General features: G+C 44.2%; 1 protein-coding gene across 1 annotated transcript in view; it reads right to left on the bottom strand.

Moving 5' to 3' along the window:
- Nucleotides 1–6450: 6450 nt before the first annotated feature.
- SKAP1 (src kinase associated phosphoprotein 1) overlaps nt 6451–26502 on the bottom strand; it is a 255689-nt gene continuing 235637 nt past the window's right edge. Inside the window, exons 12-13 of the mRNA XM_068977471.1 lie at nt 8564–8672; nt 6451–6568 (exon numbers count right to left, since the gene is read on the bottom strand). Coding sequence (XP_068833572.1) covers nt 8571–8672 — 102 coding nt within the window. The 3' untranslated portion in view covers nt 6451–6568; nt 8564–8570. The remainder of the gene's footprint in view (nt 6569–8563; nt 8673–26502) is intronic.

Here is a 26502-nt window from a genome sequence, read left to right as displayed (position 1 = left end):
GTTGGACGCAATGTAACCTGCTTGCAAGCTACAAGACTTAGATATATTCTACCAATTAGGGCACATCTGTTAGCAGCGTTGAAAGGCAGGCACTGTCTCTTTAAGAGCCATCCCACTCCTCTCCTTGAGTGATGAGGGCTGGGAACACAAGGGAGTCAGATGCTGATTAAACAGTCCTACTGCTGAGCTCTGTTAGAAAATTACTGTAATTATGATCTAGTCCCAGCAGAGGGATGAGTTCCAATCCTGCTAATAACCCTTCCAGGTGCCTCAGATTCGGGGCCCATGGGAGGCAGCGTGGACAGGGCTCTGGCTGGCCCTTCAGTCTGCCCTCTGCAGGCAGAGACAAAGGTCCTGGACCCCTCATCTCCTTTTGGCCTCCTGAGAAGGTGATGGGTTTTGGTTGTGTTTTTATTTTTTGATTCTTGACAGAGCTCCTGGGAGCCATTCTGTAAGAGAGGACTTTCCCCTAAACTAGCACAAAGGATCAGGAAAATCATAGCCTTAAGATGACTGTCCTGACCCCCAACTCTGCCCAGGACGAGCAGTCGGCACCGCACCAGCCCCAGACCAAGCGCAGGGATCCAGCGTGGGCCCTTGCACCGCCGCAGATTCTACGCCGGTTCTGGGAACCTGGGCTTCTTGCTCTGAAATAGTACACAGGGTTAAAATTCAGTCCTGATTGAGACTTTCAGGGCACCCCTTCTAGGTTTCTGCTACAGAAACAGGAAAAAGGATAGTTACTACGGGACTCACTGTGGTGCAGCTCTCTGAATCGGAAAGCGCCAGTTTATTCTTTCGAAAACATCACTCTTGTGGTGCGGTTCCGCGGCAGTGCAGGTGAGCAGATCTCCGTGTTCCTGTTGAACATGGGGGCTGGCTTGCTGGTTCTTAAACTCTGAAGAATTCATGACAGTTATACTCTGTCCTTCCAACTTCCTAAGCCTCTCCCTGTCACTAATGTAGTGGCTAAAGTGCAGACTTTTAGAAAACAAGGCAGTTTCTCTTACTTGGACCTAAGCAAATCCATATGCCCTGAGACAGTGGTTTTCCACCGGGGTGGTTTTGTTCCCAGGGCACATCTGACAATGTCTAGAGACACTCCTGTCAGAAAGGGTGGAGGGAGCTGGGGGATCAGTACTGGCATCTAGTGGGTAGAGGCCAGATGCTGCTGAACATTTGACAGACCCCTAAACATAGAATTATCTGGTCCCAATTTCAGTAGTGCCACGCTGAGAAGCCCCGTATCAACAGTGAAGCAGTGAGCACTCAGTCCCCTCCTGCGCCTCCACTGCACTGCTTTGGAGACGTGGAAGAGGTGATCCCAAGTCTCCAGATGCCAGGTGCTTTCTTGGAGGTGGAGTATATTCACAATAGGCTGAGCAGGGTGCCCACTGTGGGTGGCATCCAGGAAATGTAGGTGGCGTGCATGTGCCGTCTCGGTGATTCAGGGCAGGGCAAAGCCCGTGCCTGACTGGTTCAAAGGGAGGTGTTTGTAGCCTGTTTTCTGTTCCATGATCGCATGTGGGGGATAAAAGGTGCCCAGCTGCTCACCATCAGGCTAAGAGGATCTGCAGTGGAACCAGATGCCTTCTTTGAGGACCTGCACTAGAAACCTCTTGGAACTCACTCCCATCATGGGAGGCAAGGAAGTGGCATACTATGCCCAGTGCCACAAAATGCTTCCCTCGGTGGCACTCTGCCAGGTGGTGGGGTAGCAGGCCATGATGGGCCCCATGAGGGAGTGAACACACACAGCTGCTGACGGCTGGCCACTGCCGTGAGCAGCTTGATGCCAGAGACACCAGGCCTCTCAGAACAGCCTGGGCATCAGGAAATGAGAGCCTGGTTGGCAGGGTTTGCCTAGGGGCCAGGCCTGCAGGGGAGAAGGAATGTCGCCAAGCATTGTACCAGGAGAACCAGTTCATCTCTCTATCTGCTGCCCACTCCCCTGGTGACTAGATAACCTGTTTTGGCATATTTTTAGGGTGACCACTCATCCCTGTTTACACCTACGATTCTGACATCCTTAGTAATGCCACCTTTCATTTCCAAAAAATGTCACTATTTAGAAAATAAATTACATAGTCTATTAATTGTACTTTAGTTTCCTCAAATACTATAGTTTTTTAGGGGTGGGAGCATTATATTTAGAAAGGATTTTGGTACAAAATAGGCCGCATCTTAAAATATATCATTAATTGAATCCCAAGAGAAGCAAAAGGGTAGTCAGTTCATACTAACTTAAAAAAAAACCCAAAACCAAAAACATGTTTTCTGAGCAGTTAATTTTTGATAGGAAAACAGGGCGAATTAATTCAAATCCCTTGAAGAAGAAAAGTCTCTTTTTAGTTTTAAGTTTCAAGCTTCCTGCCCAATGTCTGTAAATTCTAATGGGAAATGAAATAGCTGGGCAGAAGAGAGGGGAAGCAAGGGACTAGGGTAATCCACAAATGAGAAAATTAGTTTGAGTCACTGGGCTGTGTAACAGGGATAATCCTCTATGTAGACAGCTGCTTTTTCTCAAGTCAGCTCTACAGAGTCTGCTGGCGCTCTGGGAATTAGCAAGTCAGTGCCACTCAAGATTTATCTTCCCAGAGTCGCTCCTGATGGGGAGACCGCAGGGACAGTTTCCTTTCGGCCAGAGATTAAAGTGCCTCTGTCCCTGGTGTCCAGGAGTTTTGTTCTCAAGATGAGAAGGGGAAAAAGAAAGAACATACAAACATACATTCGTTTTTCTTCTTTCGTTTCTTCCTTCTCTTCAACTCCCTCATTCTCAGACTGATGTGTAAAAGCAGGACTGTCCCACCTCCTCCCCAAGTGCAGGCAGAGGCTTTGTGACACCAGTGCATTATTATGTGGTTGGTGTGGAATGTGGATTTTGGGAATGTGTCACTGGGGTGTCTTGCTGCAGCAGCCGAACTGGAGTGACTCAATAAGCAGTGCAGCAGACCTCGATTTTCAAAAGTTCCTTATGTCATTTCCTCTTAACAGCAGATTTTGTGTGATTTTTGTTCGTCCTTTTGCCATTTGAAAAGACTAACTACATTTAAGGTGGTGCAAATGAGCAAGTAAAAAAAAGTTAAATGAGCTTTTAAAAAAGTTAACACTTGAAATCTAGGCTATTCCTTACATAAAGTGAAAGTGGCTCAGTCGTGTCCACTCCTTGTGACAGTCCATGGAATTCTCCAGGCCAGAATACTGAAGTGGGTAGCCTTTCCCTTCTCCATGGGATCTTCCAGACTCAGGGGTCGAACCCAGGTCTCCCGCGTTGCAGGTGATTCTTCACCAGCTGAGCCACCAGGGAAGCCAAAGAATACTGGAGTGGGTAGCCTATCCCTTCTCCAGGGGATCTTCCCCACCCAGGAGTCAAACCGTGGTCTCCTGCATTGCAGGCGGATTCTTTACCAGCTGAGCTACCAAGGTATCTGTTCCTGACAGGAGGGATGGCATTGATTTGGTCCCACTTTAAATGGAATAAAAATGTCTGGGTTTAGGGAATGAGACTGAATAGGAGTTCTCCTGTCTTTTCCATTTTTATTCACCAGAGGGAAAAGATATAGTTGGTTTTGAATTAAATACAGATTTCTAAGAGACAGACCATCATGTCGAAATATTTAATATTGAGGTAATTGTAAAACAGTGTCTACGCTGTTTTGCTATATGGATGACAGAAGAAACACACTGGAAAAATGTATTTTTAATGAAATGTAGCTGCAAGATTGCTTTCAGAGCATTTAGTATTCTCAGATATCAACTTGGATGATGCAGGCTGAACTGTACCAATCTCAGGTCAGATTATCCAGTGGATGTTGGTAAGTTCTGTGTTAATTATTATTTATCTGTAAAGATATTTATACAGATATTTATCTGTAATGGATATCTGTACATTTGCCTTTTAAATACAGGATTTTAGCTTTCTTATTTTCTTAACATAAAATCAAGGAAGGAAAAAGGTGTCCCACCTTGTACCCTCTCCCCTCTCGAGTTTCATGTGCTAGTGCAGTTAGTGGCTGTTCAGAAGCCATCCTACATATAATGTGGTTAGTTAAGTGCTCTAATGCCCCAGTTATCCAGTTAGTCACAGGCAGTAAGGTGGGGATTTGGTTAGTGGAGTCAAACAGAGAAGCAGTAATCTGATTAACCAGTTGCTTTCTGAGACTGTTGGCTGAGATGGTGGCTGTGGAATTGAGCAGATCTGCTAGATGAGGTTTAGCTTCAGGCAGACTGTGGGAATCCACTGCTTTCTCCTTCACAGAGAATGCCCTTTGTTTGTAGATGGTCTTGAACTTGCTGTATCTTTTCCAGCATGTAACAAGGTCAGAAATGGCCAGCTGGCTATGGACCAGATTCCCAGTTAGTCCATTTGTTTCCTTTAGGGCCAGTCTACTTTCTTTTTCCTCTTTTGCAGCTAGGCTGTGAGTGTGGGGAGGTAGATGGAGGTGCCAAAAGACCCTTGTAGTTTGGCAGATGATTTCCTCAGGTCTGCAGGTACCGAAAGGACTATTGCAGTAAGGGGGCTTTGTTTTAAAGGTCATGCCACTGAATGTCCACCTGTGCAGACTGGAGAAGCACCTGACCCTGCCCCAGATACCTCCTCTTCCTCTTCCGGTTTCTCCTTTTCTGTCTTTCCTCATGGAACAGTGGTGGTACAATGGTATTCTCTTCTTTTAGCCACCCAGCCTTCCGGACTTGGGACTCTGAGGATTCTCCACAGAGGAAGCAATTGGGTAGAGTGGTTTCTGTTTGCTCCTTCTGTTAACCACTTCAGAACAATGCCCATTGTCTTTACCTGTAGGTTGGGATTGGTGCAAATGTTCCTAAAACAGAAGGCAATTGGTTCCCTTTGGTTCATCTGCGCATCTGCTGCCACCTAGCGGTTGCTTCTCCTTTGACACCCTGTGTAAAGTTGAGGGGCTGTCATGGACAGTTCTGTAGCGCCGTTTATCTCTGTCTCTATTTTTTCCCCTCCCAGACCTAAATTGTCCTCTCTTTTTATATCTTTATCCATCACATATACACAAAGCTTCCTTTTGTTTTACTCCTGGGTCAGAGAAATCTGGAAATGAATAACTGGCATAGGACCTTTTCAGAAACCTGGAATCCACTAACAACATCCCTGTTTGTTCCCAGTTTCTCTCTTCGGTGACATGAAGTAGTATCTTACTGCAGGGCTATGAGATGGTGGGGACGAAGGATACTGCCAATCCAGGACAGCTCTGAATAGGAGAAGCTTTGAAGATGAAATTTCCTAAGCTGCTCAGTTGCCCATCTCTCAATATTTCTGGTGTAGAGGGTCAGGCATTAATAATAACTAAACCTTATTGAGCAGTTACTATGTGCCAGATGGTGTTCCAGGTATGTTACACTTATTAACTCCTTTAATCTCTTAATGACCCAGGGAGATGGAGTATACCCCTTCTAAGGTGAGGAATTTATTTCTAGGCTGATCCCAGAGTTTTTGTTTTTTTTTTGGCCACGCCACATGGCTTGTGGGATCCTAGTTCCCAAGATTGGGAAACCAGGGATTGAACCTGGGCTGGCAGTGAAAGTGCCGAGTCCTATCCACTGGACTGCTAGGGAATTCCACCAAAGTTATGTTCTTTTTTTTAAACAAAAATTTTTAAAATTATTATTTATTTATTGGTTGTCCTGGGCCTTCTTTGCTGTGCACTGGCTTTAGCGGTTGCAGCTCGAAAGCTCTAGAGTGCAGGCTCAGTAGTTGCGGCGTACAGGCTTAGTTGCTCTGAGGCAAGTGGAATCTTCTGGGACCAGGGATTGAACTGGTGTCCCCAGCACTAAGTGGATGCCCATTCACTAGACCATCTGGGAAGCCCTCAAAGTTATGTTCTTAGCCATTATGTTTTGCTGCCTCTTCAAGGCACAGACACCCCGAGTGCTAGCCCCAGGAAACAGGGCTGTGTAGACACAAGCCTTCCCCACAGCACTTCCTCAGCCTGCAGAACACAGGCTAGTAACTGAGGCCCCAAAAGGAACTCTCCAATGTGCTGACTCCAAGAATGTGCTTCTGGCCCTGTCTCATTTCAGACACAGTGAGCACAAAAGATAAAAATAACCAAGTAGGTGGGCTTTCGTTTTCTCTCGGGCTGTCCCTTCCCATGTTGTTTGGAGGTGATAAGAATGCCCAGAGCCAGCATTTTGATACCAGTTTACAAAAGGAAACACAACTCCATCACACGGGGTAAAGAACCAAATCAGAAGTTTATTTGTGCTTTTGAAACCAGCCAAAGCAACCAGCAATTTCTTCCTCCAAAGGCTTCCTTCTCTCTCACCTTCTCTGAGACGAGCCTGTGGAAAAGGCAGAGGTGGGTGTGTGGACACGTTTAGCAATGGCTCAGCTATGCGGAGGCAGGTTTAGTAACAGGTCGGCTGAAGAGGCCTCTTCTCACTTGTCTTACGGTGGTTTATGTTCACTGTGCAGGGGTGTCAGTGGCTTGGGTCTCTTCTCTAAAGAGAAGAGTTGGTGGTGGTGGTGGTGGGCTGGCAGGGGTAGGGAGCGGGCTCTCCGTTTCTTCATAAAGGCAGGGTAGAGAGAAGGATGTGTGTCCTAAGGGGGAGACACACATAAACCTGCTTTTATGATTCGAAATATAGAAGATATAAAAGGGTGTAGAGTAAAAAGTGTCTCCCTCCTACCCTGTCTCACAGTCATGTAATTTCTGTCGTTGGAGGCAAACAGTGTTATCATTATCTTTCTCCTTCCAGTGATATCTCAATCTCATACATATAGAAGCAATGAGACTCCCTTTTTTACACAGATGGAGCAAATTAGACCTATCTTTTACTACTTTTTTTTTTTAACTTACCTACATATCTCAGAATGTATTCCATAGGTGTGGAGCACTTTTTTTTCCCCTTACTGTTGCATAGTATTCAATTCTATGAATTACTACAGTTCTTGGGGAGGTCTCTGTTGAATGTTTAAGTCATTTCCAGTGATTTGCTATTACAGGTAACCTTGTGTGTATATTATTTTGCCTGAGTGCAAGTGTACCTGTAGGATAAACCCCTGGATGTGGAATTGTTGGGTCAAAGAGAATGAGGAGAGAAACAAGTTTGTCATTAAGTAAATGACAGAGTGAAGTAGGGAGAATTTATTTAGATTTGAAGAGAAATTCCAACTCTTCTGCATTCAGGGCCTAGAAATTCCAGCTCTTCTGCATTCAGAGTCCTCACTGGGAAAGTCATAAAGTCAGACCTTGAGTGAGAGGCGCGAGCTGGCGCCTCGTGGTTGTACAAGGGCATTAGAGAGTGAGAGCCCTCCTTATGCAACGTCCTAAATGTGCAGCTAGGACACTGCTGCTGCCACTCCAGTGGCCCTGGTCTGGAAGGTCCCGAGGCCTGTCACTGTCACTGTCACACGGGCCACCCCCAACCCCCAGCAAGAAAGGCAGCTCCTGTTTCAGGTTGGAAGATGGAGCCTTTGTGTCCACCACCACCATCCTAATTCTAATCATGTTGTTATCCCACCCAAAGCACGCACTCACTCTGCTGCTTAATGTGGTATAATGTGGTTCTTGCTCATAAAATGCAACCCATAGTCTTTTTGTTGAGTTGCTAAGTCATGTCTGCCTCTTTGCAACCCCATGTTCTATAGGTCCTCCGTCCATGCAATTTCCCAGGCATGAGCACTGGAGTGGGTTGCGGTTTCCTTCTCCAGGGGGTCCTTCCGACCCAGGGATTAAACCCATGTCTCCTGCATTGGCAGGTGGATTCTTTCCTGCAGAGCCATCAGGGAAGCCCGTATTCTTTATTACCTGAAAGTTAATTTGATTATGTTCCACAGGAATCCTTATACTGGATTCCTAATCTTTGCCAATCATATTGCAATACATGGGCATTTGGGGGAAATGTTGCCTGGGATTTGAGAGCTGTGGATAAAGAAACCCAGATCCATCCTTGTGGCAAACATTCCTAATTGCTCTCCAATATTTATTCTCTCCTTTAAATTTACTAATGCCTCCCCTCCTCCCGACCACTCCACTTTTAAGCTGGATACAGGTTCTACCTAGAAGAAACTTTTTTTGTAGCTTGGGGTGTCTGTATATCCGAGTTCTGACCAATGGGATATAAGCAGAAGTGGCGTGTGCAACATCTGTGAGGTGTCCTTAGGAGAGAGGTGCGTGTCTCCTTTCTCTCTCCTGTTGGGTAGGAAACTGACATGATAGTTGGAACTGGAGCATCCATCTTGGGCCATGAGGTAACCATGGCAATGCTGACCACATGCAGTGTGGCCAAAAGAGAAGGTACCTGGGACCTGAGCACCTTGGATTACTTACCTCCAGATTCTTACAAAAGAAAAATAAATTTCTGTGTTAATTAAATCACTGTTAGTGTGAGTTTTCTGTCACACGTTATTGAATCTAATCCTGACTGACATAGTCCCCCAATTTAGGAAAAACAATTACAGGCTTAGCTTCTTTCAATGGTAAATTACCGTCATCACTTTTGGAAATGAAGAAAAGTTACTTCAATGGAAACTCTCATCCTTCACAGAGAAATGAAGGCATGGCCAACAAATCTATCGGCATGGTTCTGATACCTGGGCTTCATCTTTCTTCCACTTCAAAGGCAGTGGTGAGATAGTCCTTTGGAACAATCCCAGTGAGGCTGTTCAGTTCTCCTACCCACCAGCCATACATACTATATTCCTGAAAAATGAAAAGAGGGTGGTTTCGGTTGGAATTTAGTCATGCTTCTGTTAATCTTAAGTAATCTGTTAATGATCACATCGGAGAGTCTGTTGCCTGGTTTCTTTGTTGACACTATCAGTACAACTCATTAAGACTCCTGATGGGCTTGCTAAAAGTTATCTAGGGCTTGCCTGGTGGCTCAGTGGTAAAGACTCTGCCTGCCAAAGCAGGAGACACAGGTTTGATCCCTGATCTGGGAGGATCCCACATGCTTCGGGGCAGCTAAGCCCGAGTGCCACAGTTATCGGGCCTGTGCTCTAGAGCCTGGGAGCTGCAACTGCTGAGTCCACGTGCCACAGTTACTGACGCCCAGGTGCCCTAGAGCCTGTTTCACTGCACGCTGAGACCGCACAACTAGAGACCCCACAACTAGAGAAAACCTTCACAGCAGCGAAGACCCAGCACAGCCCAAAATAAATCAATAAAAAATTATTTGAAAAGTTATCTAGAAGAAAGCCAGCAAACTCTGCTCTCCTCTCACCATCTTTCTGTCTGCACTGTACATTTAGCGCGTTTGGTGCCGTGGCTGAACCTGAAGAGCATGTCTTTTACCAAGCAGAGTGGAACAGCTTCTTTGGGGAAAGCTGGGCACACCCCAACATGCCAGAGCACTAACGTATGCAGGGAGTCAGGTCATAGTGCGAATCAATAATCTTTCCCAAGCTTCTTCCATGTGCAAAGTGCTGTTTGAGTTCCCATGAGATGGGTGAGAGTCAGAACACTGCCTGCTCCCCGGGAGTTCACAGCACAGAGTAATGGGCTTTGGAGTCAGACAGACTGGGATCTCATCCCTACTTGGTCATTTAGTAGCCATGTGACTGGAGGGTCTCCTGGCTTTAACTTCCTCTTCTGTAAGAGTTGGGATAACATCACCCCTCCCCTCTGTGGTGGGAGACATAAGTGATGCCGCCGAAGTGAAAATAGTTCAGTGTCTGATACATAGTTGACACTCTAAACATTAGATGCCTCCCCTGGAATAGGTGGGAGGTTGACAAGCACATCAATAATAACAGGCAGGACATGATAGGCAGGGAAGGGGCAAACAAGAAGGGGATTGAGAGGGTTTAAAAGAAGGACAGTGCAGGGTTGTGAACAGAGCTCCTGGAGTGCAGAAGAGCTGCTCAAAAGCACAGCGGCTGAGGGGCATTACAGAGCAACTCCTGCAAGCACCAGGACATGCTTTCCTTCTTTTGAAGGAAGATATTTAGGAATTCATGGGAAGTACATGTGTTCCACTTCAATTGCGTCTATCTTTTGCACAGCTGACTGCTGAGATCTAGCGGAAAAAGAAAGAAAACCAAGTTTTTGATACAATAAAATTCTGGGTCAACTGATTATCTTTTTGTTTCTTTTAGTGGATCTCCCCTCTTCCAACTCTGCCTCTCCCTTAACTCTCGGCAGCGACCTCTTTTCCACCTTCAAAGAGAAGAGAAGCTATCAGATCCATCAAACTTCAGCCACCAAAACAGGAACTTACCTGTATTGACAATCACTCTTCTGTTCAATTAAAGTGGAGGAAGCGTCCCTCCCCTGGTTATGCACTTGTAACTCTGCTTTGTTTCTTAGAGACCAGGTTCTGAGAAGTCTGATGCCCGCCTCTAATGTAAATGGCTCCTTCCATCAGCACTGAAGTGTACTCAGGTTTCTTTCATCTTTGAAAACAGTTATTAAATAGTTCCTACCACATGTCTGCGGACTTCCCTGGTGGCTCAGTGGTAAAGTATCCACCTGCCAATGCAGGAGATGTGAGTTTGATGCCTGGGTCGGGAAGATGCCTTGGAGAAGGAAATGGCAATCCACTCCAATATTCTTGCCTGGGTAATCCCATGGACAGAGGAGCTTGGCAGGCTATAGTCCGCTGGGTTGTAAAAGAGTTGGATACAACTAAGCGACTCAAACACCACCACATGTCTACTTCCTATTTAGACTAGCCTATCTATGCAAACTGCCAATTCACAGTCAAATTTATTGAAAGAATTTATTTCATTTACTGCCCCAACTTCTTGCTTTCTATTCACTTTTTGAGCCACTGTAATGTAAATGATTCCGCCTTCATCACTCCACTTATGCTTCCTGCTGCTGCTGCTAAGTCGCTTCAGTCGTGTCCGACTCTGTGCGACCCCACAGATGGCAGCCCACCAGGCTCCCCCGTCCCTGGGATTCTCCAGGCAAGAACACTGGAATGGGCTGCCATTTCCTTCTCCAATGCATGAAACTGAAAAGTTGAAAGAAGTCGCTCAGTCGTGTCTGACTCTTAGTGACCCCATGGACTGCAGCCCGCCAGGCTCCTCCATCCATGGGATTTTCCAGGCAAGAGTGCTGGAGTGGGCTGCCACTGCCTTCTCCGCTTATGCTTCCTACAGCCTCCTGATTGCTCAAATTCTGTGAGTACTTTTCAATCCTTAACTCAAGCAGTCCTGGCACTATGGAAGTTTCTTGAGGTATTTTCTTCTCTTAATTTCTATAATTATACTCTTCTGGTTTCCCTCCTACCTCTCTGGTTGCTTCTTTTCATTCTCATCTTCCTTTGTCCCTCCTTTTCCTGTGATTTTCCAGGGTTTTGTCCTGGCCTTCTTCCAATTTGATGTGCTTTCCTTGAGCAATCTTACACACCTCCTGTGTAAATGACACAACAATAGCTCCAGCCCGGATCTAAGGATTGGATCCCAAAACCCAAGGGCATATTTCTCAAGCTTCTCAATCTCATTCTGTCCTAAATTTAACCATCACGTTGCCTCTTTCTCTGTTTCCATTTCCGAAGTATCTTTATCACCTGTGTTCTCTGTCTCAGTGAGTGGTACCGCTATGCAGTCAGTTACTCAAGCCAGAAACCCAAGAGTCATTCCCAATTTCACCCTCTACCAATCAGTCCTCAGTTCAGTTCAGTTCAGTTCAGTCGCTCAGTCGTGTCCGACTCTTTGCGACCCCATGAGTTGCAGCACACCAGGCCTCTCTGTCCATCACCAACTCCCGGAGTTCCCTCAGACTCACATCCGTCAAGTCGGTGATGCCATCCAGCCATCTCATCCTCTGTCGTCCCCTTCTCCTCCTGCCCCCAATCCCTCCCAGCATCAGGGTCTTTTCCAATGAGTCAACTCTTTGCATGAGGTGGCCAAAGTATTGGAGTTTCAGCTTTAGCATCATTCCTTCCAATGAACACCCAGGACTGATCTCCTCTAGAATGGACTGGTTGGATCTCCTTGCAGTCCAAGGGACTCTCAAGTCTTCTCCAACACCACAGTTCAAAAGCATCAATTCTTCGGCGCTCAGCTTTCTTCACGGTCCAACTCTCACATCCATACATGACCACCGGAAAAACCATAGCCTTGACTAGACAGACCTTTGTTGGCCAAGTAATGTCTCTGCTTTTGAATATGCTATCTAGGATGGTCATAACTTTCCTTCCAAGGAGTAAGCATCTTTTAATTTCATGGCTGCAATCACCATCTGGAGTGATTTTGGAGCCCCAAAAAACAAAGTCTGACGTTGTTTCTACTGTTTCCCCATCTATTTCCCATCAATCCTCAGGTTCTGTCAGTTCTCTTTCCAAAATATCACTGGACTCCATCCACTTCTCTCTATTCGCATTGGCAACGGCTTAGGGTCATGTCACTGTCCCCTCTCCTTAAGACTACAGAAGCAATATCCAAATTGGTTTCTGTATCTCCATTCTTATTCTCCAATCTACTCTTTATTCTGTAGCCAGAATCTTTCTAAAAGGCACATTGATAATATCACTGCTTTGCCTAAAACCTTTGAGTTCCTACTGCCTATTGTCAACTTCTTAAAAAGATGGATAAGACCTTGCATGAACTAGTCCCACTCATTGTCACGTATCCCCTAAACCTAGTGAGCTCTTAGTAAAACAGAGTTTGTCTCTGCTTCTCCCCTGGGCCTCAGGCTCTCACTGTGGAGCCTTTCCTGTGCCTGTTTAGCCTCCACTTCCCCCCTCCCTTCCAGGGGGCTCACACCTAAGCAGCCCTCAGATCCCGGCTCCTAACTCTCTCTGGCCTCTCCAGACACCCCTTGCTGCCACTCTCTGACTGAGCGGGGGCCCCAGCTCTGTGGTCCACAGTGCTGCGCTCTGCGCTTCTCCAGGAAAGAATTCATCATGCTGCCTTGTATCTGCCGGCCTTTGTCTCAGTGCCAGTCACTAGGTGGAAAGTTCTGTGGGAGCAGAGACCTTGATATTTTTGTTTGCTCTTGTTTTCCCACTCTCAGCATGGTCCCTGGCACAGAAGAGGACCCAAAAAAACCTTGTTGAATGAGGTTATGAAGGGACTTCCCTGGTGGTTAAGATTCCTTGCTCCCAAAGCAGAGGGCACAGATTTGATCCCTGATCGGGGAACTGAGATCCTACGTGCCTCGCAGCCAACAACAACGACGAAAAATGAGATTATGAAGAAATGGAGGGGGACAAGTGGGAATACACACTCTCAATTGAGCAAATTTAGTTACAGCCAACTCCAAGATACTCCCTGGTGACTGAAGATACTCCCTGGTGACTGTGGCAGGAAGAGAGCAACTGCCTTTAGAGAGAGTTTCCCAAATGGCTCCCTAAATACCATGAAGACGCCATAGGAAGTGAGACTACTGAGCTGATGCTAAAAGGAACAGGGTATTAGCATTTAAAAATCAGTCTTAAATAAATGAATGTGTCCGCCTCCTTCCCTCACTGTCCCCGCTGCATCTTCTCGTCGCCCCCTTCCCCGGGAGGGAGGCCAGCTTCCCCCTACAGCCTGAACTGCTGTATGGGAAATTACCCAGAATTCCTCAGCCTATGCCTGTCAGGACATTCTATTTTTATAATTATCAGTTTTTGGCCACACCATAACGCTTGTAGGATCTTAGTTCCCAACCAGGAATTGAACCCAGGACACAGCAGTGAAAGTTGCAGTACTAACCATTGGACTACCAGGGAACGCCTATGTTAGAACATTTTTAAGCTCCTCTTGGTACAGTTATGTTGCTATTTCCCAGCACTGAAGTTAGGGCAGTTTCTGCCTTAAGTTTCCCTATAGTGTTGCCTCCCACTAGCATGTTGCTGCACTGGCCATGTCAACCAGGGTCCTGTTGCGTGGAGGGAACGCATGCTCTATCTTAGAAGTTCTAGCTTTAGCTTTTCTGCTGTCTCACTGGAGACAGTGGGCACCGTGTTGTCTGACAGTCATTTGAGCAGTCAGCTTGCTTACACAGGTGTGAGGTGTGGTCTTCTGCCTGCCAGATGCTGCCACCTTCATCACCTGAGGGGCTCAGCACGGGCATTCTCTCCCCAGGGACCATTCAAGACTTCTGGGTCTGACTCACGCTTGGCAGCATCCTGCTTTAGCTGTAATGCCAGGAGTAGAGACTGAGCCTGGGGAAGGTGCTGTCTGCCAACTCGAACAGGGTGCGAAGAGGAGGCAGACGAGGCCCAGCAGGAGGCTACAAAGGCTGGGCTCCCAGGCAGTGCGCCCTTGCTCGAGGGGAGCGCTGACCCTGCTGACCACAGATGTGGCAGTCTCAGCACAGCGGTGAGAACTGGGATGAGTGGCATCAACTCTCTGCCCTTCAAAACAAAAAAGCAGGCAGAAGTGTAAGGAGGATGGCGCAGTCTCGGAGACCATATGCCTCCTGCTGCGGGAGCCTAGGAGTTGAATCAAAGCACCTATAGGTCTTGGGATCTGACTGGCTTTTCCAGATTTCATCCCTTGGCTGGATAGCCAAAAAAGGCTGCAGGGCTGAGATGTTTAAAGCATGAATGGAAAATTTCTAGCCTTCTCTTCTCCTATCACCGCCCCCCACGCCCATGCATTGCTCCAGCCCAGTCTGAACACCACGAGGTATTTTAAAATAATTTCTACTTTGATGAATTGCTGGGGAGTCCACAATTGCTCATAATCAAAGGGAGAAAAATGCAAATGAGATCCGGCCGAGAACTATCACCACCAAACGTTTATTTCACTGCACAGTGCCAAAAAGAATTAAAACAACATTAAACTCACAGCAATCATGTTTAAGCCCTCGTTTCCAAGTGCCAAATTGCACCACTCTGGATCATACAGATGTTCGTTAATTATGCTAATTTTTATTAAACTATTAAAATGGAGAGAGTACTGGCTCAGTCAGGCAGACCCCAGCTCTGAATGAACTCTGCTCTTGTCTAGAGGTGCTAATTTACTGCATTTTTATTAAAGTTGCTGATTCTTGGATTTTAGTTTTGGGATGGCAGAGATAACTGAATTCTTGGGATCAACATTTTCAATAAAGTTTGACTTCTTTTTGCCCAGATGTTTGGAAGGACTGACTGGAAAAATGCCTGAGTTGGTCCCGGGAGACCTGAAATCTTCAATGCAGAAATGTCTCTACCTTCAGTCAAGGGTTGGGGGGTGATGCATACCTACCAGTGACAATTTAGGGAATCAGAATTATATAGGCTCCCCGCTCTGTAACTCTATACACTGTGTGTGGTAGAGCTAAGACATTAATTATACAAAATGGTTAACTGAAGATGCTTTGTATAAGAATATGAAAAGCTATTTAAAAAACAAACCTTTTACATCAGTGCTTGCTTCTTGCCGCAAAATCTTTTAAGAAGCCACTCAATGTGGTTTGTTCTCATTATAAATATTTCTAGGCATGATTAAACATCTGTTTGCCTCAACATCAACCCTGCCCCATCTCCTTGAGCCTCTCAAATGAAGGAGTCTTAAAAACAAACTCAGTTATTTGGACTCCGTTAATCTGGTTGGAGTCGCTCTTGGCCTGGATGAGCAGATTATTGGGGGAACCTGAAATAGGCACAGCCTTCACCATCAGCAACAATCAAAAGTGTTTATGGAAGCTTGCACACCACAATAAAAGGATTTATGCTGCTAATCTCCATCAACAAGGAAAAAAAAACAGCCCTACCAAACCTGCCATAAAAAGAACAGCAACTTCTATAAACAAAAAGCAGTATGGCCACCAACCACGGGCGCACTGCACAGCTTGGCTCTGCCTCCAGTGGTTTCCTATTGCTGTTTATGGCTTCAAGACTATCATGGCCCTCCTCGGTGCTCCTCCTGTCACAGGGCCCTGAGTCCGTGTGGTGCTGCAAATACCCTGTCAGTAGGTGTCAGGGGATGTCAGGGGGAAAACCAGCAGGCGCCTATCATAAGCCTTAAAAGAGATTAAATGCCCCTACTCCATGATCGCTACATTTTAATTTCTCTCCTCCCTGCTGGTTCCTATTTGCGAACGCTCTTCCATGGCTCCCCTGGAGTAGCACAGACATGACCTGGAATGACCATCCTGTCTTGGGATGAGAATTCAATTTCTAGGCTCAGTGAATCCTAGGCTGTTTCAGCAAAAGGAGCTCACCATCCTCTAGGGCAGATTCTTAAACTAGAGTCTGTGAACCCCTGGCGTGTGGATGGACGTGAAGGGATCTTAGAATTCCTTGAAACTGGGTGAAATTTATGCATGTGTACATGTGTCTCATCCCTTGGGTGAGGTCCCAGACCTTTCACCACATTCTCAAAGGGTTATGAACCCTCTACTGTTTTATCAGTCAGCACTTCAGGGGGAAAATACATGATCTTTTCGGCCTGGATCGGCACTTTGACCCAGTGTGGCCATCTTCCCGCTACTTCCCTCTTTTAAAACACAAAAGGAAAGGAAATCAAGAATCTTGCCATGCTGGGTTTCCAAGGCTTCAGCCTTCCAGTTGCCAAGTCTGCTCCTGCTTCAAAGGCTGACCAAGCTTGCTTATCCTTTCTAAGGCCCCATCTCTTTAATGTGACTTAAAAGTTGTGGTGTCTTCTCATAGCTTCCATTCAAATCCACATGATGGCTTTTGGAACAAGCTGCTTGACACCCTCTTTTTCCCTGAGAATGTTCCTAATGGAAACATTCTCTTTTCACATTGAATTGAGCTGCAATAAGCCTCTGTGGAACAAGATTCCCAGAAAATGTCTCATACTTTTGTTCTTTTAACCATCAAAGTTCACTATATCAGTGCTTGTAAACAGGAGAATTCTTCTCCAAGAGAACAATCAATCAGCCCCTAACAGGAAAGATCAATAAATGCTTGATACATGTCTAAGAAAGACCAATCAATCACAGAGTTATTGGCTTATGATTGCTTATTTCTCTTATTAGTGCTTGCGCATCATACATTATCATTAGTAAAGATGGGGAATTTGAATTCCAAAGCAGAGTAGATAGTAATATTCCAAGGTCAGCCAAAAATATAATATTTTTACTCTGGGTTGGACTGCAATCTCTCTACTGAAATTTAGCTTTGGAAATTTAATGCTTTCTGAGGCTATCAAAAATTATTAAATCAATTGAGGTCTCTAACTCAGCATCCTTCCAATTGCTGAGAAAAACAATTGTTCACCACAGACAAACAGGTGCCCGTATTTCAGAACAAACGGTTTTATGAAGAGGTTTTGTCGAAGGAGAAAGGAAGTGGTCAGTTGGGTCGACAGTGGATTAGTGCTGTTGGAACCTGTGAAAGGATCTGAGCCCAATGCTTGGCTGAAACCTTGGGTAGCCTGGCGGCCTCTCCAGGCTGTTTGTTTCACACCATGTTTAAAGTTCTTGGCAATCGTTTTCTCTTTTTTCTATTATTCAAAGTTTTGGTCTATAAATCATAATAAAAATGAATCATTAAATTTGCCTCAACTGAACTAGTTTTATTTATTGCCATATTTCAGGGAACCTGCTAACCTGGACACTGGTGAGCCTGGATCCTGGGCTGGGGATGGGGGCTCTGAGTATAAGAAAGGGGACATGGAAAGGTGAGTGGCCAGCAACTGCAGCTGGGAAGGGGGAAACTCCACAAAGCTCACTATGGCTAGAAGCTGAGAGTTCTGAGACGTGGAACGTGTCAGCTGCATGGAGGGTCTGAGAGCCCTGAGTCCAGGGGACTATTCAGCTTCAAGTCTGAACTGATGTCCCGAACTGAGTGTGAGTGGATACCACAAAGTCAAAGCCAGGCAAGGGTGCAGGACCTGTGCACAGAGCAGACACAGTGGACAGTCTTGGTCACGGGAGTGTGTACAAAACACAGAGTGTGCATGACCGGAAAACCGCCAGTGAAGAGGGCAGGGGGTGCAGGGCCGTGTGGAGAGAGGAATGAGAGAGAAACACACAACTCGAACTCTGCCTAAAGGAGAGAGGAAGCATAAAGGGAGGGTAAACACTGCAGACAGGAGGAAGCAAGGTGCCCAGTGCAGAATTCAGAAACAATAGAGACAGCACCATTGCGAGCTGATAGGATTGTGATGCCATGTGAGACCAGCCTATTAATATGTATTCCATAAACTGCAGCTCGCAGCCCCGCACAGTTCTGTTTTGCTCTGACCGCAGTACCAGCCTCAGGCACCACAACACAATTTGGAAACAATGTGACGGAAATGTTTAATCTGCTCGGCCCATCTGTGCTGCGTATTTCTCCAGATCTCCCTGAGAGAGGCGCCTTGAATCTCCACATTGCCTTTAATATTCTCCTAAATCACCTCCCCACTGCACTTCAAGGGCCATTGCTACAATATCACAGGTTCATCTAAAGTGCAATGGGGGTGGAGTGGGGGGAGGCGCAGGCCAGGATATTTTTTATTTTAAAATAATTTTCAGAGATCGTTTTTTTTTGCTTCCTTTAAAAAAAAGAAGAAAAGTTATTCTACTGTTGCCGTAAGGTTATTGAGGTTGTTTGGTGCAAAACAGGGTAGGATAGAGTGGAATCATTCTCCAAAGAATTATTTTTATTAATCTCGATTCTCTCAGTTGGACATGTGAAGGGGTGAGCAGATGCTCATTTTCTCTTCTCTGGTTTTCTCTTATCACTGCACCTTGCTAGGGTCATGTGTTCATTTGGCGCTGATGCTTCTCTGCTTTTCTCACTGCATCAGGTATTGCGTTGACCCTGCCCTGCTCCAAATAAAGTCATCTTGTTCAGGACAGGTATACGTTTAGTCCCTGGTCACCATGCCCTCATCAGAAAGGGACACTGTCTATATTATTAATTTTAGCTTAAAATCTTAGCTTTTCTCTCTATAAGTACAGATGTTGAGCATCAAATATCCGCTGCCTCTTCTCCACTTAATTTTGTCAGATTTCCTGATTTGGGTCTAGAATGTAAGAAGCTGGGGTAGGTTTTGGAGAAAGAGAGGATGACAAGTCACTATGTTCCAGACCTTAGACAAATGAAGAGTTGCACATCACCAGGAAAATTAGGATTCCTTTTGCTATGTGAACTAAAGAAATGAATAATTTAATCCACAAGATTGTTCCGGCGAGGGAAAGGCAACGTCCCAGTTGCGGAGCCTACAGCCTGTCGGTGTGTTACATCATCTGCACACATAGGCGTTTCCATGACAACCGCTTATAGCTTCATTTCCTGGATCCCTCTAGGGGGTGTCACAGCCAGATCCACCTGCTTTTCACCCTACCCTCCGTGGGGTCATGGTAAGGTCGCCAGAATAAATGAACGCGGGTACTAATGATCTGTTTACTGCTGTTTATGCTCTGTGTGTGTCAGGGGCACGCACATTTAGAGAGCTCATTATGGTTGCAATTAGAATGCACCATCGCTAGATATTTAACTCCTTTTTCTTTTAAATTAGCATTTTAATAACATTCTTTGAGCAGAGAAACAAAATGACCATTTTTCACGGACAAACTTCTAGCTGTAGGTGCAACTTTAATGGCAAAGTTGTGAAGGGGAAAGAAGGGAGAAAAAAAGGCCATTTTTACTACTTTCACCCTCCTCCTTACCAAAAGGATATTTTTATTTGCTTGCTAACACACTCAATTTCCTAAATTTGTTTTGAATCCAATTATTTTGGGTGGTTTAAAGTACCGCACTCTTGTTGGACGGAAATTAGCAGCTATTGAAATTAACTTTCTATGTGACCTGTGAAAGGGGCTAAAATAATTACAAGTGTGTATAAGAAAGCCTTCTCTAAAAGACCCTTGCTGCAGGATCAGGCTGTGATCTGATGCTACCATTATCAAATATCTTTATACAGTAATTGCAGGTGCTATTTTCTTTAAAAAGGTGATTGCAGTTATTGTTTTCATTCCATAATTCTTAGGATTATCTTATAGAGGATAAATGATGACAAAAACTTGTCATTATAAACAGGATAAATCAGAAGCTGAAAGAATGAAAACAATAACATGGCATCATTTGCCATTTAAAAAAGGTGAGATTTTAGATCATCCAAAAATAAGACAAAATAGGAAAAATACAATGTAGAGACCCACTGGATCAGAATGTTCCAATAGGCATTGATTCCTTTTTAGGAATCAGTGAACACCTTTGCTAGGTGTTTATAGATGCTCTGTTTGTAGAAAGTACAGTGAAAAATAACAATTTGAATGTTTCGATTATCTTTCCCAGTCGGTTCCATTTTCATTATTTATTTCCTATAAATCGGGACCTTGCTGAACATAATTCTGCAGACAAGGAGGTGGATGGGACAGCCAATGTGAACGAAGAGATAGATGGTGGGTGCGTGTAAGATAGATGCTATGCGTTTATGAAAAGGAGCAGTATGTCTGCATGTGAACATTCACAAAGTAGAGCAAGCAAGCGTGTGAACTATAACGGGTATTTATAGGGGGAAAAAGGCGCAAGGAAGACTGTATGGGAACAAGCACACTGAACTGAAGAGGGTTTTCTCCTACCCTCCACGTCCAAGTTCCGCTAAGATGTCCCGAGCTCACTGTAGCTCCTATGAAACCTCACAAGCCTTTCCATGACAACAGATGGGGGATTTCACAGCCAGAAGAAGCAGGAGGTCAATAGTTGAAAAGCAAGAGTTACAAAGCGAGATCTTTATCGACATCAAAACAATCCCACTAAAAAACACCCCTGAAAGATAGAAGGAGGAAAAATTTAAAGACGTAGCAGGGAAGAAAAGAACCCTTTATAAAAATGCAGGTTTAAAATATTTATGCTTTTGTATTAGCCTGGTTGCACCTTAGACTCTGCCATTTCATAAATAAAATACGGATGGCATAGACTATAATTTGATGATAGCTACCCCAGGACATATCTAGATGCACTTCTGTTATTTTAATTAAATACTGCATTATGGTTTGTGACAACTACATAGCTACAGCGTAAATGAATTCGGAATTAAAGTGTTACTTAGGCATCCAGTAATTTTTGTTTCATTCTTCAGTTTTACAAAGCAAATAGCTATAAAATCAAGATGTTTGTTCATTTACAGATGGAGCAGGATTGTTGTTGGTGTTTTTTTTTTCCCTTAATCCTCATGCACAAAAAGAAGACACAGCTCAGAGTCTGGCTCCCAACACTATGAGCCACATCACAAAGGAAAACACATCCTCTTGACTAGAATGTAAAATACTGAATATTAATCGCTGGTATTTCGCTTATCTTTCTAGCCGGGTTCTGTCTTTTAACAATTACTCTGATGGGCTGCAATCTTGCACTGCCAGATTTTTCACCTTTGTTTAAGAGTTAGAAATGCATTTTATTTTGTTAAAAAATTTTTTTAAAGTTCATAATCCTCCTTGGAAGTTTTTAGTATCTGGAGCCCTTGCCAAATGCAGAATATTAGTGGCAAGCAGCAGCAGCAGTGGCAAGAAGAAAATTGCCAAAGCTCTTTGCTGAAAAGATGAAGCTCATTTCTGCATCTAAAAGAAAAAATATTTTTCATTCTAGCGGTATTAATATATCCTTAATGAAACTGGAGAGGGCATTACAATTTGATATAATCAACTGGTCAGTTTAAATGTCACTTCACTAGCAAATAATGAGAAAGCTTCAGAATATTTGTCTAACAGGCACAGATTTTCACTCAAAATTTATATAGAAGAGTAAAAGGAGTTTTGTTCAAATGTGAGGATTTAATTGTATCTTGATTGTGTCATATGCCAAGATTAAAGTTTTTAAATAGTAAGGTTTCTGAAATCATTGTATTTCTAGTTTTAGAATCAATATAATCTTATTAGCCTTAAATACCACACGTCTGGCAACCTCTGCTAATTCCAGCTTTTCTGTGTTCTAACCGGTTACCTCAAGCCCCCCATAACTAATCGTATAATGCATAGAAGTTACTGCCCTGTGTATTGGCAAGAGGTTATAATTTGCTTCAATATTTTGCTACTTTGGTTGGAGAACTGGATCCATACACTACCAAGAAACACTGGTGGGCAGAGGTTTGGGGAGGCTGAATTCCTTTTGAGAAAATAATTACACAGAAACAAAGCTTTCGTGACTCCTTTTAAATAGAGCATCTCACTGAAATGTCATCCAACCTCTCTGGCAGATTAGTGAGGAGTTGATCACTAAATCTCTGTCTGATAAACGTGCAGCTGACTCTGGAGGAGCTGCTTGTTATACTACTGGCAGTTGGAAATGGAGGGAATGTCACAGTTAAAGACACAAATTTTCCCCATAATATATTCGAGTGGAAACCTCTGAATCCAATACTACATGGGCATATCTAATAAATTCACAATATTTCAGTCTCAACAGCCTTCACCGGTTAGTTTTAAAGATTTATGTGGTAAAAAATTACTCAGTGATGAATATGGTTTATTCTGTGCAGTATTGGAGGTATAAGGAATTAAACTACCGTCTTTAACAGTGAATTTATTATTACCTCTGTCAAAAGACGAAGCCTTTAACAGCATTTGTTATAAATTCACTGCAAAATAAATGGCTGGAATTTCTTTTTACGCTGGAGTTTGTAAAGTATCAGGCGATTCTGAGCATTAACCTAACCCTGTATGGCTTATATGGCTCTAGGTAAACATTTCTGTCTGGGTCTCATGGCTAATTATCAGATCTGGGACTTTCCACCTGACTGAAAGGGGTGTGTGTGTGTCTGTGTGTATAGAAAGTGAAGGGTCTTGTCCAGGACAAAAGTTCAGGACTAAGGAGATTAAAGTGGAAAATGCCAAGTTTACTTTTTTTTTTTAAAAAAAGGGTTTATAATAAACGGCCGGGGTATAGAGAATAAGGTTGATAAGTAGTCGGGCCTCTTGCTTGTAAGTTTATATGCATGCATATGCACGCGCGCGCACACACACACACACACTCACAAACACCCTCTCCCTTTTGTCCTCTCTTGGAATGGGTGTCCCCTCATTTATAAAAATTACCTGGAAGGAATGAGGCTGCCAGGGTTTGTTCTAGACGATTGGTTCCTGTCTGGGGGAAAGGAATGGCCTCTACTGAATTTGACCGGTGTGTGACCGTTGCCTTCCAGCTGACCCCAAATCCCATTCCCATCCTCCTAACTCTATAGCCTCCCACAGGGGTTATTGATGAGAGAAAACACCACCATCATCATCATCTTCGTCATCACAGCACAGTGTCGACCTGCTTGTTAACATGAAATGGGGTGATGGGGACAGCTTCTGCTTCTCTTTTCATATCATCATAAATAAGAAAAGATATTTTCCAATGGTACCCCTCCTCACTGCCCCCTTTGTTTAGGTCAGAGGTGAATGATAGCTCTTTGGCAGGCATTGATCAGTTTCATCGCTATGTCTGGGCAGTCTGTGCCCCAGGTCTGTATTTTCCTATTCTCCCCACTTCCTATCCCTGAATTACCTCCCAAATTACCCTGCCCATCCCCTGCTCAGCCAAGCAGAAGGTAATAGTGCCTGAGGAAGTCCTAAATGGACACTAGATGTCACCAAACACCTCCTTTCCCTCAGAGCCCTGAAATTAAAAAAAAATCCTTCATTTAAAGCAATTGAAGGAATTAACTTATCTGTTTTTATGAGGGTTGTTGTCACATTCAACTAAGCACACTTAAAAGAGGAAGTACTGCTGCATTCAGATAATTTTTACAACATACAAATCTCTTCTGGAGGAGATGGGGTCAAGGGAGGGGAAAGGTCTACATTCTTTAAGCAGTCCTTTGAGGGAGTAGGTGAAGAACATTGGGCTTTAAAAATCCCATTACAACAGACATGGTGTCACGTTCACACAGTCCAGGTGGGGCAGGCCTGTTGCATTCAGATAACTAGGTGCTGGCTTGGGAGCCACGATCCACCCTGAATTTAAGTAGCTACGACCCAATGCTGGGAGCTAAATGTAACCCAGGGTGATGAAATTGGTCTATCCTCATCCACATAAGACCTATGGCCATCTGAGAACATTGTATGTTCAATATTAAACATGATCTTGCTTGTAAGGCTCCCTGTTCCCATATCAACTGTACCAGCAGAGAAGACAGCCACAGCATGGTGTGTGGGTGCTGAGAATATCTCTGACTCTGGCTCGGCCCCGTGTAAGTATCACCTCTCTTGGCACCCAGTTTGTTGCTCCAAGGCTGCCTTCCATGGGAATAAGCAGCAGGACAAACTCTGGAAGAGCCCAGGGCCAGCTCATGAGGTACACCAACATAAGCCCAAGAGATGCAGCTTATCAACTCTGTTTACCTTAAGTGGAAGACCTCTTTCAGGAACCTCTTCTTCCTCGTCAACTGAGAAAGAGTTCCTCTTCCTCTCTCTCATTTGCCCTTATCTGCTGGACAGGTCATGTTACTACCATAAATCACTTCTGGAACAGGAGGCTTAAATTTTAAATGGGTGTTTATTTAAGTTATCGCGAATAGTAGAACAAACACCTTTATTATTTAGAAGAAGGTTCTCTAGTGAGAGCCTTTAAGCCAAGAAGATAGAGTCACTTCTCTGTAAGTTGCAAACTGTGGCTTGACTCAACCAGAGACTTCTTACTGCCCTTTCTCCCACTTACGATAAATGCCCACAGCAGTGCTGGTCCCCAGAAGGGCCTTAAGATCATCAGATAAAAGGAATCAAGCCAGGGCGTTGTGTTACTGCACAGAGGGTGATTCAGCACCTGCCCTGTCATGCCTGGTGCCCAAGCTGAATGGATTTTTGGAGTACACCTGTTGTTGAACCCCTGCCAAGTACTGATGGCCACTAACCCCCAAATCACTTTTCCCCGCTGTTGATGTTTGGAATGTCAGACAGGACTGAGCAGCAGCCGGTGTGTATTTCAAACACAGCAGATGGATTTTTATATTAGCTCCTATTTCATGTTCAGGCAGAGCGACCGCCACACTAAAACCACAGCTTCAGTGCTGCCGCGTTTGCGTCTGTGAGATTAATTCTGTGAAATTAATTGGGACAAGATTGAAAAGGAAATTAAAATGCAGCTGAGTGAACAGGCCTTTCAAACACCTTTTTCCTGCTCTATTCAAACTTGAATTCTGCGGTGGTCGCAGGCATCGTGGGAAGTAATTTACGGGAGGCAGGCTCTCAGGAGCCATCGGTTACGTATGAGGAGACCTGCACAAGCGCCACAATCTGGAGCCACTGAAGAGCATTGAACACCCCGCTGTGGCCTGAGCTGTGTCCCTGCACGGGCGGAAGTGGAGTTCAGTACCCGCACCAAAAGAGCTGTTCAGAAATATCTGGGTCCAAAAGGGATGGATGCCCAGCTCTCTGTTATTAAAGTCGCCTTTTAATATATTTGCAACCCAAATTGGAACTCAGTGCATTATGTGGGCAATGCAACTTTGGGTCTTAGGAATGTATAGATGTGTTAGGGGAGGCAAGAGGGATCCTGCTGACTGTGTCTTTGGTTACTGTTTCAGAGGTGGGATACACGGCTCTGGCCCCTCCTCAAAGAAGTTTGAGCTGTTGACCTTTCTTGCCAGTGACGAATTCTCTCAGATCAGGAAAGGCACAGTGCATTTCCATGTAAAGTTTCTTCACTGGGTGACCTTCTGTTCCCAAGTGAGGACATTTTGAGCTTTCAAACATCTCTGTGAAGTGTTCTTGGCAGGACAGGATATCTTTTTTTCTCTCTCAATTCACTAATTTATTGAACTCCTAATATGGACCCAACATTGACCTAAAAAATTTTACTTTGTTGTTAATGGAAAAGAGGGGAATATAATCATAGTTATCATCCTAGATGCTAGGCACTTCTTTACACAATTCTTTAATGTAAGTAGCACAACATCCTTTAAATAGAAATTATCCCAGTTTTTACAGATGAGGAAACTAAGGATTAGCAAGATGAAGTGACTTTGTTCAGGGTCACATAAATAAATCACCTGTTGACAACCTGCCTCTCTAAGGACAGGTGATGGGCATTTGGATACCCAACCAATAAACTTCTCTGAAAAAAAGTTTTTAAAGGGTAAGTAGCTCTCTTTTTGGGATCATTCCTGCCCAAAAACCCTAGACCCTAACAGACTCTCTTGGCTGGAGGATTCTAGGATTCAGGGTTGGGTCATACTTGGGCAACTATTAAAAAATGGCAAGTGTGGTATATATATGTATACATACACACACACACAAACACACACTGGGATACTAATCAGCCATAAAAAAGAATAAAATAATGCCATTTGCAGCAACATGGATGGACCTAGAGATTCTCAGAGAAGTAAATCAGATAAAGACAAATATGATATGAGTTTTCAGGTTAAAAAATAATATGTATGAATGTATATGTATAATATACATTATGTACAATATGTATAAATGAAAAAATGATATGTATGAAACAGAAATAGACTCTAGACACAGAAAGAAAACTTATGGTTACCAAAGGGGAAAGGGAGAGGGAAGGATAAATTAGAAGTTTGGGATTAGCAGATACGTACTACTATATATAAAACAGATAAAAGAAAGTCCTACTGTATAGCACAGAGAACTAAGTTCAGTATCTTATAGTAAGTTATACTGGAAAAGAATCTGAAAAAGAATGTATATGTGTAAAACCGAATCACTTTGCTGTACACTAGAAACTAACACAACATTATAAATCAACTACATTTCAAAAACAAACAAA

The sequence above is a fragment of the Capricornis sumatraensis genome, chromosome 8 (genome assembly GCF_032405125.1).
Source record: "Capricornis sumatraensis isolate serow.1 chromosome 8, serow.2, whole genome shotgun sequence".
NCBI lineage: Eukaryota > Metazoa > Chordata > Mammalia > Artiodactyla > Bovidae > Capricornis > Capricornis sumatraensis.
This window is presented reverse-complemented; position numbering and strand designations above follow the sequence as displayed.